General features: G+C 38.9%; 1 protein-coding gene across 1 annotated transcript; it reads left to right on the top strand.

Annotated features, from left to right (window-relative positions):
• The first annotated feature begins 995 nt into the window (after nt 1-995).
• On the top strand, nt 996-2,091 carry LOC105045700 (CASP-like protein 4C1). The gene is made up of 3 exons (XM_010924067.4): nt 996-1,443; nt 1,561-1,696; nt 1,785-2,091. The coding sequence occupies exons 1-3, from the start codon at nt 1,223-1,225 to the stop codon at nt 2,004-2,006; spliced, it is 579 nt and encodes a 192-aa protein (XP_010922369.1). The 5' UTR covers nt 996-1,222; the 3' UTR covers nt 2,007-2,091.
• Nucleotides 2,092-14,522: the final 12,431 nt, after the last annotated feature.

Raw genomic sequence — 14,522 nt, 5'->3', positions numbered from 1 at the left:
CTGTACCAAATTTATTTTTAAGAAAGGGACGCTCATGTCTTCTCAAGATGGAAACCTCCTTCAAGGGTAATCCAACTGTAATTTGCACCAAATGTCCTCAGTAGCATGTCCTCCGGCCCCACAGGCACACTTGAAACTTCAGACTAGGGGCAAGTGATTCAACCACACAAACAACTCTAGTTACTGATGCCAATCCTCATTCTGGGCCCTGAGCTGGAAAGAATGCCAAAAGATGGTCCTCGTAGAATTACTCTCTACTGTTATGACTAGATCCACCTAGATAGAAAGTGAGACAGGACTCAGGAGTGGACCCCAAACCTCAATCACGGAGTCCCAGTCCAGGCCTCTACTTGAATCCAACAACCAAGGAACAACAAAAGCAAAAGCCAGCGCAAGACCAACCCCAACAGAGGGAGGCGCGGCAATTAATAATCGGTGATCTTTACAGTTTTCACCTGGTCAAATTAATGTAGCAGAAAATAAATTTCCAATTTTCCTCAATTAGGTGCCGGAGACCCAATCTGATTCAATTGCCTCATTAAAAAAAAAAAAAAAGTTATCCCAAACGGACCTCTTCCGACCCAATGCAAGGGTTTTTGGTTTATTGATCAATGAATAGAAAAGTTATACAATCCGATTTCCCAATAGTGATATTTTTTAAGAGATTTTACCAACTCACTCATCCGTAATTAAAATGGCATCCGTAGTTCGAATCTAATTTGAGCTAACGTGATCTAATCTAAATCAAAGCGCAGCGAGAGTTGACTCAAAAATTTCAAAGCGCAGCGAGAGTTGAATCAAAAATTTCTGCTGGACGGTGACCCATTTAACGTGCAGCGAGATGATTTGATTCAAAACACGACCTGAGAGACCCGGATCCACCTCGGATGCTCACAAACCCGATTCACATACGACCTGGTCGACCGGGTAATTCGTGTGTGGCCTCCGTTTTTCACCTCCCCTGAGAAAACAAAACCACTCGAGGAAGAGGTTCCGACACTCGCCTCCAGGTTTTCCCTGTCCCCTCCTCTGCGTTTTTATCCGCCACCTCCATTCCCCGCTAACGAAGAAAGAGAAGGAGCCGTTCCTCTCGCCATCTGTCGTCTCGTGATTCCAAGGCACTCCAAGGACGATAAAAAGGACGCCTCCCTTTGCATCGCCTACCCTCGCCTTTCCCCTCTCGCTGTCTCCTTTTCCCTCTCATGCCCCTTCTCCTCCCGCGATGTCATCCCCTCTCCGCAACGGCGACACCCCCTCTCCCGCCGTCGGCCGCCGCCACTTCCACTCCACCGTCTCCGAGAAGAAGATCCGCCGCCTCAACAACCTCATCCTCCTCCTACGCTTCGCTGCCTTCTGCTTCTCCCTCGCCGCCGCCATCTTTATGGCCACCAACTCCTCCCGCTCCCCTGGCTCCCCTTCCTGGCTCCACTTACACCCCTTCAGGTAATAATAATAATAATAATATATCTCGCCTCCGCCCTTTCCCTCCCTCCATATTTACCGTTTCCGCCAGTCTCTGAGCTCCCGCCCTCGGGGGGTGTCAAATCTGGAATTTTGTAGGCTGGTGTTCGCGGCGAACGCCATCGTGGCCGTCTATTCCTTCTTCGCCATGGGGTTTTCCATCTGGGAGATCCTGAAAGGCGCCACCCTTTTCCCCGAGCCCCTCCAGCTCTGGTTCGACTTCGCACACGACCAGGTAAATTATTTATTACTCTCTAATCATTCATTTCGATCGATTGAGCCCTGATTTGTCTTAAAGATTGGATTTTTATTTGGTTAAGTAGGTGTTCGCGTACCTGCTGCTGGCGGCGGAGGCGGCGGGGACGGTGGAGGCACGAGGGCTGAAGGGAGCCCACACGTGTTCGTCGGAGAGCGCGTTCTGCGTGCAGGCGTACGTCTCCGTGGCTCTCGGCTTCCCCGGATTTGCGTTCCTCGCTCTTGCCGCGCTCGTATCAGGCTTCCGCGTAGCCTGCTACGTGATCACCGGCTCTCGCTTCCAGCCTTAGCGTAGATCCTAGTTCGGAAAGAAGCTTATTACTCTGTTGCTTTTGTTTTACTATATTAAATAATAATTTTTGTGGGGTTTTTGTCCGAGGCTTTCCCGTCCATCGTGTGGTTTGTGATCATATGTTTGCTAAAGTCGCTAATCATCTAATCATACTAATCTGGGATTTGAATTTTGAATTTTTTTTTAAAAAAAATCATAGTTTCACTTCTTCGAGTGTGAGTGATTGCCCCGTATTTTCTATCTTTAAACATTTTCAAAGTGATCCTCCAACTCTTGGAGCAACCAACGTGGTTAGCTCGTCATTTCAAATAATCAAATAGCCATCATGCTCTTCAAAAGAGAAAAAGAGGGAGATAAGTTCTCGAGATCATGACTCCGAAAAAAAAAGGGGGGAGAAATCTGTTGAATTTATTAAGGATCAATTAAAAAATGAAAAAATAGAAACAAGATGCACCACAGCTGTTACGGTAGCTGGAGAGGAGGGGAAACAAATCTCAAAGAAACTATTAAGAAGAAAATATAGCTAGTTTTAACGTATTGAGACAAAAAGGAGATCAAGGAGAGGAGAGAAAGAGAAGATAATCCAAATTTGAGGGGTAAAATTATAAATATTCTTTTATATTATTGCGACGATTGATTTACAAAGTCTTAGAGTAAATATAACCATTCACATCACTCAAAATAATATTTTAAAAATTTTTAAGTGAAAAATTTTTCCACGATATGATGCCATCATCATCAATTGCGTCAGTATCCCGTCAATAATACTATTAGCCTTCCTATAGATATGTTTAGCTGTAGAAATGATACTCAATGTGAGCCTCCAAATATCCACCGGTGAGGAGTGACTTATTTTTTGACATTGTCTTCGTTTGCTAACCCATGAGATGACCAATTTGGATGTCCTTTTTCATATTATATTGTTAACCCATAAGATACATGTGGCATAAATGAGTTCCTCCCAGACAGCTGCCAATTCGGGTCAACGAAACATTTTGGAAATCATATAGAGATTATTAGCAAGGCTATTTTCGAAACTCGAAGGGCCTCTTTAAAAATTTTTAAAAATAAAATGGTGCATATGGAAATCACCCAAACTCGAGGAGAGTGAAACCATAATTCTCTCTCTCTCTCTCTATAGTTGTTGTAACAACTACTTTACAAAGCCCTATTTTGCATCTATTACCAAACCTATTCCTATCTCTTCCCTTTTCTATTCAAAATGACTTGATGGGGTGATCACTTCCTTCTATTGTAACCAAACCTACAACCTGGCTACTCAATACCAACCATTAAAGATGTTCCCAAGAGGATAGGAACATGCTGAATCAACAAGCAGGTAGGATATTAATGAAAACATGCTTCTTTTTCCGCATGGCAGCTTATTCTACCATGCATTCATTCAAGCTTTAGGTCTGCTAGAGTGAGAAAAAAAAAAGATTTTAAAGCTAGCCAAATAGCTATAAATCTAGTTATAAAAGAAGATATTAAAGCTAGCCAAGTAGCCATAAATATAACCATTCGCATCACTCAGGACAATATCCAAAAGAACACAAATAAAATGGAGGAAGCTCTCCATAGTATTGTACCACTGTGGTGAATCATGTAAGCAACAACCAGTCAACAATACTGTTAGTGCCCTACATATGCGTTCAGGTATGGAAGAAGTGACATTCGATGTGAGCCTTCAAATATCCACCAGTAAGTAGTGACTTACTCTTTAGCATTCTTTTCCCTTACAAACCCACGAGATAACTATTCTGGAGGTCCCTCCAAGTGAACCTTTTAAGATATATGTAGCATAACCCAGTTCCTCCGACATGGCTGTCAGTTCAGCTAATGGAATTATTGTATCATATATTGTCCTACTTGCAACCATCAAGAATGCCTGAAATCATGAACGACAAATCATATTGTACCATTTTGTCCACTATTATTCCAAAGTTGTTTTTGAGGAAGCTAAGAAGTAAAGGTTTCCAAGTGAGGTGAACCGTGTGAGACTGGGGCTGCAGACAGGTTCGGTCGGACCAGGCATGCTTGACCCCAACCCATCATGGTTTGATGTGCAAGTCTTGATATTAGACCCCTACACCATCCTATGGATGATCGAGTCGTCAGATCAAATCAATGAAAATTATTTTAGGCTCGCCGATTGTTTGGATCGGAATATTGGGGCCATGTATGACCGTGATTTCATGAAAATACTTTTGTTTATAATTTTGAATTAAACTAGATTTTAACAACAATGAAATTGTTTGCTAATATTGTTAAAGCTTTATGAATTAATATTTACCTAGAACTGCAATTTGCTTCGAGAGGATAATAACTCAACAGCTACCTTTTCTTTATATAGTGAAATTATTTTGAGTTTTTTGTCTTAGAAATACTTTCTTTGGTTCAACTTGGTTCAGCTTGGGTCGGCCAACTAATAAGAAGATCCAAAATAAATTCACAAAGTGTACTGATCGATTCTGTTCAGATCCAAATTTAAAATGTGGATATCATCCAAAATATGGAATAAGTCTAATATTTAAACTTGGCTTGGTCTTATGGGTCTTCAAGAATAGATTAGCTCACATTTAAGTAGATTGGATCCGGCCAGGTCACGGCCAATCCAACCTATTTGCCACCTTATACGGATGTATAATATGGGCTCAATTTGAAATCTTTTGAGTGGTGCATGATGCATCTCTGTTCCTCGCATCGGTGGAACTCAGCTTTGCGGCATCGTAAAATTTTCCGTCATGATCTTTATCCTATGCGGCAGGGCTGGGCCATGTACCGCACGGCTTTCTAAGCACTCTAAATTTTCTCTTTCATCTATCCGCACAGATCTCATAGCATCTATACACGATCCAACGGTGCACAACGTGAAAATCGGTGAATCATTTCTTCGATACATCGGTTGGAATTGTGGTTTGCGTCAGAGTTACGGCTTGCAGATGGAACGGTTTCCCGTGCTCCCTTTCGGTGGTCCAGGGAAACCGCCGTAGCCTGACCTGACATGAACCTCGCGAAGTGGAGCCCAGGTGCTGCGGCGTCCCCGCACGTACGGAAACACTGGTGGGCCCCGGCGAATCAATCAAAACGTTTGATTTTTCTTTTTTTTCCTTTTTGGCGGTGATGCAAGTCGTCTTTCTTGGAGCAGAAATATTTCACAATTTCCAGCGCAAAGTATTGATATGGTGTCCGGTGCCGCTTCTTAAACTCCAATCGACTTCCATCGGCGCAGATTACGAGCACCAGCGCACGACATCCAAAGTCCAGCTTCGCTTTTATCCTGTTCTAGTTTCATATTTTATTTCTAGATATGTTAGCGAACATACAACTAAGTTGTAGACAGATATAGCTGTAGATGCCTTTCAATTTTATCCACAGCTCTATCGAGAAGTATTGTTGAGTATTGGAAGTTGCATAATCTTGAAAATTAAATCAAACTTGGTAAGAATGTTTTCGTGTAAATCCTAAAATGGAAGACCAACTTCCCGTTAATAGCAGAAATCTTCTATGAAATATATTTTACAGCAGCATAGAGACCACTTTAAAAAGGTTCCACCGGTGATGTGTAACTTGTCAAGTGCTTGTTCCCATCACCAGTGTCATTATTTTCCTTTTGTTTTAACGGTGTTCTGCGCCACATGTTTCGTGTTTCCGAGGACGAGTCACCTGCGATATTATTTTGCAATAGTAATAAGTTAAAAAACATTATTTGATTGAGATGAAGAGACTGTAAGGGATTATACGAAGAAGCAGTTGGATGTAGGTTTTTTTTTTTTTTTGTTTTAATATTGAGCAAAATGGGAGAATATATCTTTATAACTATACCGTTTATTACAAAGCATTCTGGAGATTGAACTTGACTATAAGATGATAATATTATATCGATTCTATAAAATTTTTATATTCTAATTTTCTGAACTGCTTTCATATTAGAGTGATGTCACCGTACGGACTACGTATTAAAAAAAAAAAAAAAATTCAGCACAATCATTAAATTCTAAAGAGAGCAGAGACAATCACTGCCTATCCAAATCCAACCATCATCATTGAGACTGTGTTCTAGATGCTATGAAATAAAAGGGAGAGGAGGCTATTTCATTTTGAAGCCTACCTCCTGAATACCATCTACACTTCATTTTCTTATTACGAAAAAATATTCGTTGCAATGGTAATATCACATTAAACTTATCACAATCCAATAAAAATACCTGCATTTCATCGAGTATCGTGTATTTCATCTATTTTCATGAATAATGTTCTATATTAGCTACTGATTTTTGATTTTTAATTAAATTGTGATAATTTTAACATGGTGCACCGTTGCAACGAATATCTTCACCCTTATTACAAGATTTTGTTGTTCGGATAAATACAAACACAGTCTTCAGACCGCGCTAACGATGTTAAAAAGCGGAGGAAACATCTGAAGGAAGGAGAGAGTTATTAGGATGAAAGAAAGTCTTGTGACTTGAAGCTTTCGTAGGGTTATTTTCGTATTATTATTTCACGGCCATGCGAGGACTGGGAAAGGCCCTCAACCTAACAATCCAACAATGTAGAAAATGCCGCCAGCGCCCAACAACCCCCCCCCCCCCCACCCTACCACACAAAATAAATAAATAAATAAATAAAAATAAAAATAAAAATAAAGAGAGAGAAAGAAAAAAACAACTAGAAAATAACCTTTAAATCTTGCTACGTAAAAAAGAACTATTACATCTTGGAAAAGTCAAAAGTTAAGACAAATAAAGAGACGTTCCAATCAAGGTGAACTGGCACGATTACATTATCTCAGCCCATGTGTCAGGTAGAAGGGGAAGAAAAAGAGGCCTCCTCCTGTCTGGTTATCTAGCCAACCATTTTGAGAAGAGTGACAAAGAATGGTGTGCTAAGAATTTGTTGAGCCATAAACATCTCTCCTTCACGCAAGTTTGACCTCAAATTCTTATGAAAAGCAGTTGTAGCACTAATGATCATGAACAACAAATAAACATCTTCCATCGTTACCAAAAAAAAAAAAACCTTTCTTCAATTTTTAATTATAGCAGTCATGGAACGGAATAGGATTCTTTACGATATTTTTTGATTAGATGCCGTTCATCATAAAATGAATAATTGTTCAAACTATTCAAATATTTTTAAAATTTATTTATTTATTTTTTTAATTTTTTTAATACACACATCTATCTTTCTTGAGATGGATGATATCCAATCATGTACAATACTCTACGATACTTTTTAAATACTTTAGAAGATCTGCATCCATCATGAAACTATTAAAGTTCACCTTAACCAAAATAAGAAACAATAAAGCCACCGGATAATAATGAATTGTGTGAAGAATAGACCCACCAGGCCTGCACCTTCCTAGCTCTTTGGATATAGGGTGAGGTTTGTGCGTTGTTTGATCCGCTTATATAACAAGGTCAAATACACAACATAGTCAAATGGTTCAATATAATTACTACGCTCATACCAAAATGCCTTTTTGCTTTAGGTTGGTCATTGCATCTAGGGCCGATCCTGACATTTTTTAGATCTAGGGCTAAATAAAAAAAATGAGATCTTTTCTATTAAAAATTAACATACTTTAAATATTAATTATTATTGAAAAATTAATCTACATGCAATAATTTTCTATAGATATATTCGTTAAGCAGCGTATAAAATCTATCAATAATCTATTTAATTATTTTTCTTATTATAATATTATAGAAAATCATCCTTACACTCTATTGAAACATCAATACAAGATCTAGACTTGGAGCCTGGGACGGTCGCCCGATTTGACCTGCCCCAGGCCGGCTCTGATTGCATCATAAAGTGCGCTGTCATGCAATGCTCTTCGTTTGTGAAGTTGCATGAGTGAGAAAAAGTAGCCTTGCGAGGATTGCGATGGAAATCTATAAGCTAGTGCTAGTGGTGATATTTAGCCTGGTTTGCCTTCTTATGCAACAAACTTTAATGGATAGCTGCCAACATCCTTGTTGTTTTTGCTGTTGAGAGAAATATTGAGCTCTTTAAAAACAAATGATACAGGTTCCAACATAGCAGATCAACTGCCTTGTGGTAACATCCAATTCCTAATTATTGCATTCTAGGTCTATACATGCTGGTTAGGAGATTTAGCATTCTGTTAGCTTTCAGCCGTCTCGGTTCATGTAACTTGCACTGAAAAATATATGAGAGATTTCTACCAAAAAACAAAAAAAGAGAGATGTTTGATAACTGAAACAATGTTTGACATAATTAAATTTAATAATTAAGTTGAAACTAACCCACGTTCGCCATGCATGTGGATGAAACATATTTGAATACTATGAGTTCTAGCATGCAAAATAAGGGAAGATGTTGATTATAGCTGTGCACTAGGGTGATCTACTGTTGCTCATCTCTCTGTTAAAAAACATGGGAGATGTTTGATATAAAAAAAATAAAATATTAAATTAATCTTAATACGTGGTAGCTAACTATTTTTTTTTGTTTGAAAAAGGATTAAAAACTAAAATTCAAAATGCCATCATGTAAAGAGCATATTATAATTTTATCAAAAAAAAAAAAATATGCCACATAAATCCATTCAACTAGATAGTGTGTGTATATACATATATATCTAGATAAATTGATATATTATTTATAGAATATGCTATTCATCAGTATAAAGTATATTGCTAGATGATACATACTTAACAAATTAGTCATTTAGAAATCTAATATATATTTTCAAATAAAATTGATACATAGTTTTTAAAATATTATATTCATCAATATATACTGTTATATATATTGCTCCAAAATTACTCTTTCCTTGTTTATCTCCCGTGACAGTTTAGAATTCTTATTCGGGTGATCTCTATTTCGAGGAGATTGTTTTTTCTTTAAAAGGAGGTCGCGGCATCCTTCTTTTTTGAGTGGGTTCGAGTGCGTGGTGGTGGTCCCAGGTGTTCTTGTGCGGGCTTGCTCCTTGATTTTCTCCTGCTGGTGTTCTTCCTGGTTTTCTCCCGTTAGTGTTCTGTTAGTGTTCTACCTGTCTTCTTCCTTCTCGGTTTCACGGATGCCCTGTGCTGATGACCCAACGCTTCTTCGGTTGGTAAGGAGGTATTCATCTTGATTTTTTACCGAGGATTGAGAAAGGTATCTTCACCTCAGGTATTATCTTACCTTGATCTATTGCCGAGGCTGAGATTGGTAGATCCGATTGGATCTTGGTTGCCTTCTATTCGATACTCTGTTGCCTTCTTGTTGGTTTCGGTTAAAGATATTTTATACCTCATGTTGTACCTATTTTCGGGACGGATTTATAGTGGATTGCTCCTCCTCCCCGTGGATGTAGGCCTCTTATGCCGAACCACATAAATCTTAGTTTCTTTATCTTTGTTTATTTATGCCTGCAATGTGTTTGGTGAATTGTCTCAAAGAGATTAGACTTTAGATCAAAAGCCTAGGTCAATCCAATCCGGTACGCGTGACCTCAACAATTGATATCAGAGCACTTGGATGGCTGGTGATAAGAAATAAATTTTTTTAATGGCTAATGATCCGGCATCTGTCTCTCACTCCACCACCATCAGGCATGAAGTGGCCGTCTTTGATGGCACGGGAGATTTTTCACTATGGAAGGTAAGGATAAAATATTTGTTGGTTAAAGAAGGTGTTGCAAAAGCTCTTAAGGGTATGGATTCAATCCCGGGAGATAATGAGGCTGCTAAAAAAGAAATTAACGAGAGAGCCCTAGGAACTTTGTTTTCAGGTTTAAGTGATAAAGTCCTACGCAATGTTGTGGAACTAGATACAGCCAAAAATGTATGAAAAAAACTAGACAGTTTATATATGGCAAAATCCCTAACTAATAGATTATATTTGAGAAAAAAATTACACATATTTCGTATGACAGAAGGAACTTCACTTAAGGATCACTTGGATGAGTATAATAAGCTCCTGCTTGATCTAGTAAATGTTGATGTCGATGTAGATGAAGAAGATAAGGCTTTGATTCTAATTTACTCTTTGCCTAAGTCCTTTGAGCATATTACCACTACCATGCTTTATGGAAGAGAAACAATAAGTCTTGAAGAAGTAGAAGCTACCTTGTTATCCAATGAACTTAAATTAAAAGTACAGCTTCAGCATCAGACTCAGACTCCAGCTCAAGGTCTTACTGTTAGAGGTAGAGATGAACAGAAAAAGGGGGATAGGGTAGAAGTAAGTCCAAAAATAGATCAAAGTCTAAGCCCAAAAGATCAGGTATTTATCACTATTGCAAAAGGCCAGGCCACTGAAAATCTGAATGTAGACTTCTACAATCTAAAAGGAAAAAGGAACAAAAAGATAAAGGAACAATCTCTGATACAGCATCAATTGCAGTTTCTTCAGGAAGTCATAGTAATATACCAGATGATGCAGTATTTACAGCTGCCTGCAGTGTTAGTCATGCTGACACTTGGATCGTGGATTCTGGAGCATCCTTCTACATGACACCTCACAAGGAATGGTTCTCTTCCTTTAGATCTTGTGAAGGTGATACTGTTCTTATTGGAGATGATGGTATCTGTAATATAGAAGGTATTGGAACGATACAAATTAAATCTAATTCAAATACCATGGTGATATTGGATGATGTCAGATATGTTCCTAAATTAAAAAAGAACATTCTCTCAATACATGCCTTTGACAGAGTAGGATATGAGGGCAGATGGGGTAGAGGATCTATAACTATCAATAAAGGGGTATTAACTTTATTGAGAGATAAATTAAGTGACACCCTTTACTACCTGGATGGCAGTACAGTTGTTGGTCAGACATCAGCAATACAATCTTCTCTTGAGCAGTTGACACATTTATGGCACCAGAGACTAGGACACATTTCAGACAGAGGTCTACAGGAGCTGAGCAGACGTAGTCTGCTGAGTGGTTAGAAGATTGGTGTACTTGGATTCTGTGAGTACTGCATATTTGGAAAACAACACAGAGTCAGCTTCACTACAGGCATGCATAGGACAACTGGTATATTAGACTATATTCATTCTGACCTATGGGGACCTGCCCCAATTACATCCAAGGATGGATCAAGATATATACTTACTTTCATTGATGATTACTCCCGAAAAGTCTGGATATACACCATTAAAAATAAGAGTGATGTATTTGAAACATTCAAATGGTGGAAGTCTATGGTCGATAGGCAAACTGAAAGGAATGTGAAAACTTTTTGGACTGATACTGGTTTAGAATTTTGTTCTACATAATTTGATAACTTTTGCAAGTCAGAAGGCATTATTAGACATAGAACAACAGTGGGTATACCTCAACAGAATGGTGTGGCAGAACGCATGAACCGGACACTATTAGAGAGAGTCAGATCTATGCTATTTAGTTCTGGATTAAGTAGAGATTTTTGGGCAGAGACCACTCACACAGCCTGCTATATTATAAATCGATCTCCAGCATCAGCATTAAGCATGAAGACTCCGGAAGAGATGTGGACAGGAAGACCTGCAGACTATTCAATACTCAGAATCTTTGGATGTCCAACTTATGCACATATAAGAGATGGAAAGTTGGAACCCCGGGCTAAAAAGTGCATATTTATTGGATATGCATATGGGGTAAAGGGCTATAGAATATGGTGCATAGAGCCTGGATCTCAAGGATTTCTAGTCAGCAGGGATGTAACATTTCATGAGACAGCCACTGCTTCAAGGCAGCTACAGCCTAATTCTTCTCAAAGTGATCAGGATCGGGGTCAGCAGGATAGGACTGTTGTAGATATTGATCAGACTGTTAAATCACAGCAGCAGCAGTCAAGTGAAGATACTTACAATGAACAATAACAACAGATAGATGTACAGATTCAGACTCAGGAGGAGGTGACATTACAAGATCAGGATCAGATTGATAGTATTGCCACTCGAAGACCTAGGCGTCAGATCAGAGCACCTCAAAGGTATGGTTTTGAGGATTCTGCTTGTGCTGAGTTAGTCTATTATGCTCTGAGTGTTGCAGACACCATTGGTGATGAGCCGACCACATATCAGGAGGCTATTAGTAGTTTACGGGCTGATAAATGGACCATGGCTATGGTTGAAGAACTTCAGTCTCTAGAAAAGAATCAGACTTGGAAGTTAGTCAAATTACCAAAAGGTGAGAAGGCAATTGGCTGCAAATGGATCTTCAAAAGGAAAGAAGGAGCCACTCCTCAAGATTTTAGATATAAGGCCAGGTTAGTAGCAAAGAGATACAGTCAACGGGAGGGTATTGATTACAAGGAGATATTTTCTCCTATAGTTAAATACTCTTCTATCCGTGTATTACTTGCTTTTGTTGTTTCTCAAAATTTGGAGCTGGAACAACAGATGTAAAGACAGCTTTTCTTCACGGTGATTTAGAGGAACATATCTATATGCAACAACCACCTGGATTTGAGGTTTCAAATAAAGAAGATCATGTATGCTTACTCAAGAGATCATTATATGGTCTCAAGTAGTCTCCAAGACAGTGGTACCGTAAATTTGACAAATTTATGATCGACCATGGATACAGTAGATCTCCATATGATAGTTGTGTGTATCACCAGCAGCTTTCAGATGGGTCTTTTTGTTATTTGTTATTATATGTGGATGATATGTTAATTGCAGCCAAGGACATGTCAATCATCCAGAAACTGAAAGTCGAGCTCAGTACTGCATTTGATATGAAGGACCTTGGACCGGCAAAGAAGATACTTGGGATGGAGATTATTCGTGACAGGCAGTCAGGTAGATTTTTTCTTACTCAGCATAGTTATATTGAAAAAGTCTTGGACAGATTTGGTATGTCTACAGTTAAGCCTGTCACTACCCCCTTTGCCAGTCATTTTAGACTTTCTGCCAGAGACTCTCCTCAGACTGAGGATGATGAGAGATATATGTCTAGAGTGCCATATGCGAGCGCAGTTGGCAGCATCATGTACGCGATGGTCTGCACTCGACCTGATATTTCACAGGCAGTAAGCATTGTAAGCAGATACATGGATAAGATTGGAAAGGCTCACTGGTCAGCTGTGAAATAGATACTTAGATATCTAAAAGGCACTTCTAAATTGGGATTGATATTTACTGCACAGAGTAATTGCATAGTTACAGGATTTTGAGATTCAGATTATGCTTATGACTTGGACAGGAGAAGATCTTTGACCGGATATGTGTTTACTCTTTCTGGATGTATAGTCAGTTGGAAGGTTACTTTGCAGTCTACAGTTACTTTATCTACCACTGAAGCAGAATATATGGCATTGACAGAAGCAGCAAAGGAAGCTATTTGGCTAAAAGGGTTGGTAAAGGATTTGGGTCTTGAACAGCATTGTTTAGACATTCATTGTGACAGTTAGAGTGCTTTGCACCTTGCCAGAGACCAGATGTATCACGAACGAAGAAAACATGTAGATGTCAGGTATTACTTCATCAGAGATCTGGTAGAGAAAGGTGATGTCAGACTTTAAAAAATTTATACTGCCCATAATCCGGCTGACATGTTCACTAAACCAATCCCTGTAATTAAGTTCAGGAATTTTCTGAACTTGATTGGTATAAGCATTTGGTAATGCCCTGCGGGACTTGTGGTGAGGAGGAGGTTATAAATTTTTTTTTTTTTAATCCACATCTGATATAAAAGGTACAATATTTGTCGCAAGGAGGAGGATTGTTATATATATTGCTCCAAAATTATTCTTTCCTTGTTTATCTCCCGTGATAGTTTAGAATTCTTATTCGGGTGAATCTCTATTTTGAGGAGATTGTTTTTTCTTTAAAAGGAGGTCGCGGCATCCTTCTTTTTTGAGTGGGTTCAAGTGCGTGGTGGTGGTCCCAGGTATTCTTGTGCAGGCTTGCTCCATGGTTTTCTCCCGCTGGTGTTCTTCCTGGCTTTCTCCCGTTGGTGTTCTGTTGGTGTTCTACCTGTCTTCTTCCTTCTTGGTTTCACGGATGCCCTGTGCTGATGACCCAATGCTTCTTTGGTTGGTAAGGAGGTATTCATCTTGATTTTTTGTCGAGGATTGAGAAAGGTATCTTCACCTCAGGTATTATCTTACCTTGATCTATTGCCGAGGCTGAGATTGGTAGATCCGATTGGATCTTGGTTGCCTTCTATTCGATACTTTGTTGCTTTCTTGTTGGTTTCGGTTAAAGGTATTTTATACCTCATGTTGTACCTATTTTTCGAGACGGATTTATAATGGATTGCTCCTCCTCCTCATGGATGTAGGCCTCTTGTGCCGAACCACGTAAATCTTGGTTTCTTTGTCTTTGTTTATTTATGCCTGCAATGTGTTTGGTGAATTGTCTCAAAGAGATTAGACTTTAGATCAAAAACCTAGGTCGATCCAATCCGGTGCGCGTGACCTCAACATATACTATATAGCTAAGTAATATATGCCCATAGATTTTTTGATATATATTATTAATTTTTTTATACACATATAATAGTGACTCAATACACATATTTAAGTAAATCAATACACAATTTTTAAACTATTTTTTTT

This window comes from Elaeis guineensis, chromosome 5 (assembly GCF_000442705.2).
Source record: "Elaeis guineensis isolate ETL-2024a chromosome 5, EG11, whole genome shotgun sequence".
Lineage (NCBI taxonomy): Eukaryota > Viridiplantae > Streptophyta > Magnoliopsida > Arecales > Arecaceae > Elaeis > Elaeis guineensis.
This window is presented reverse-complemented; position numbering and strand designations above follow the sequence as displayed.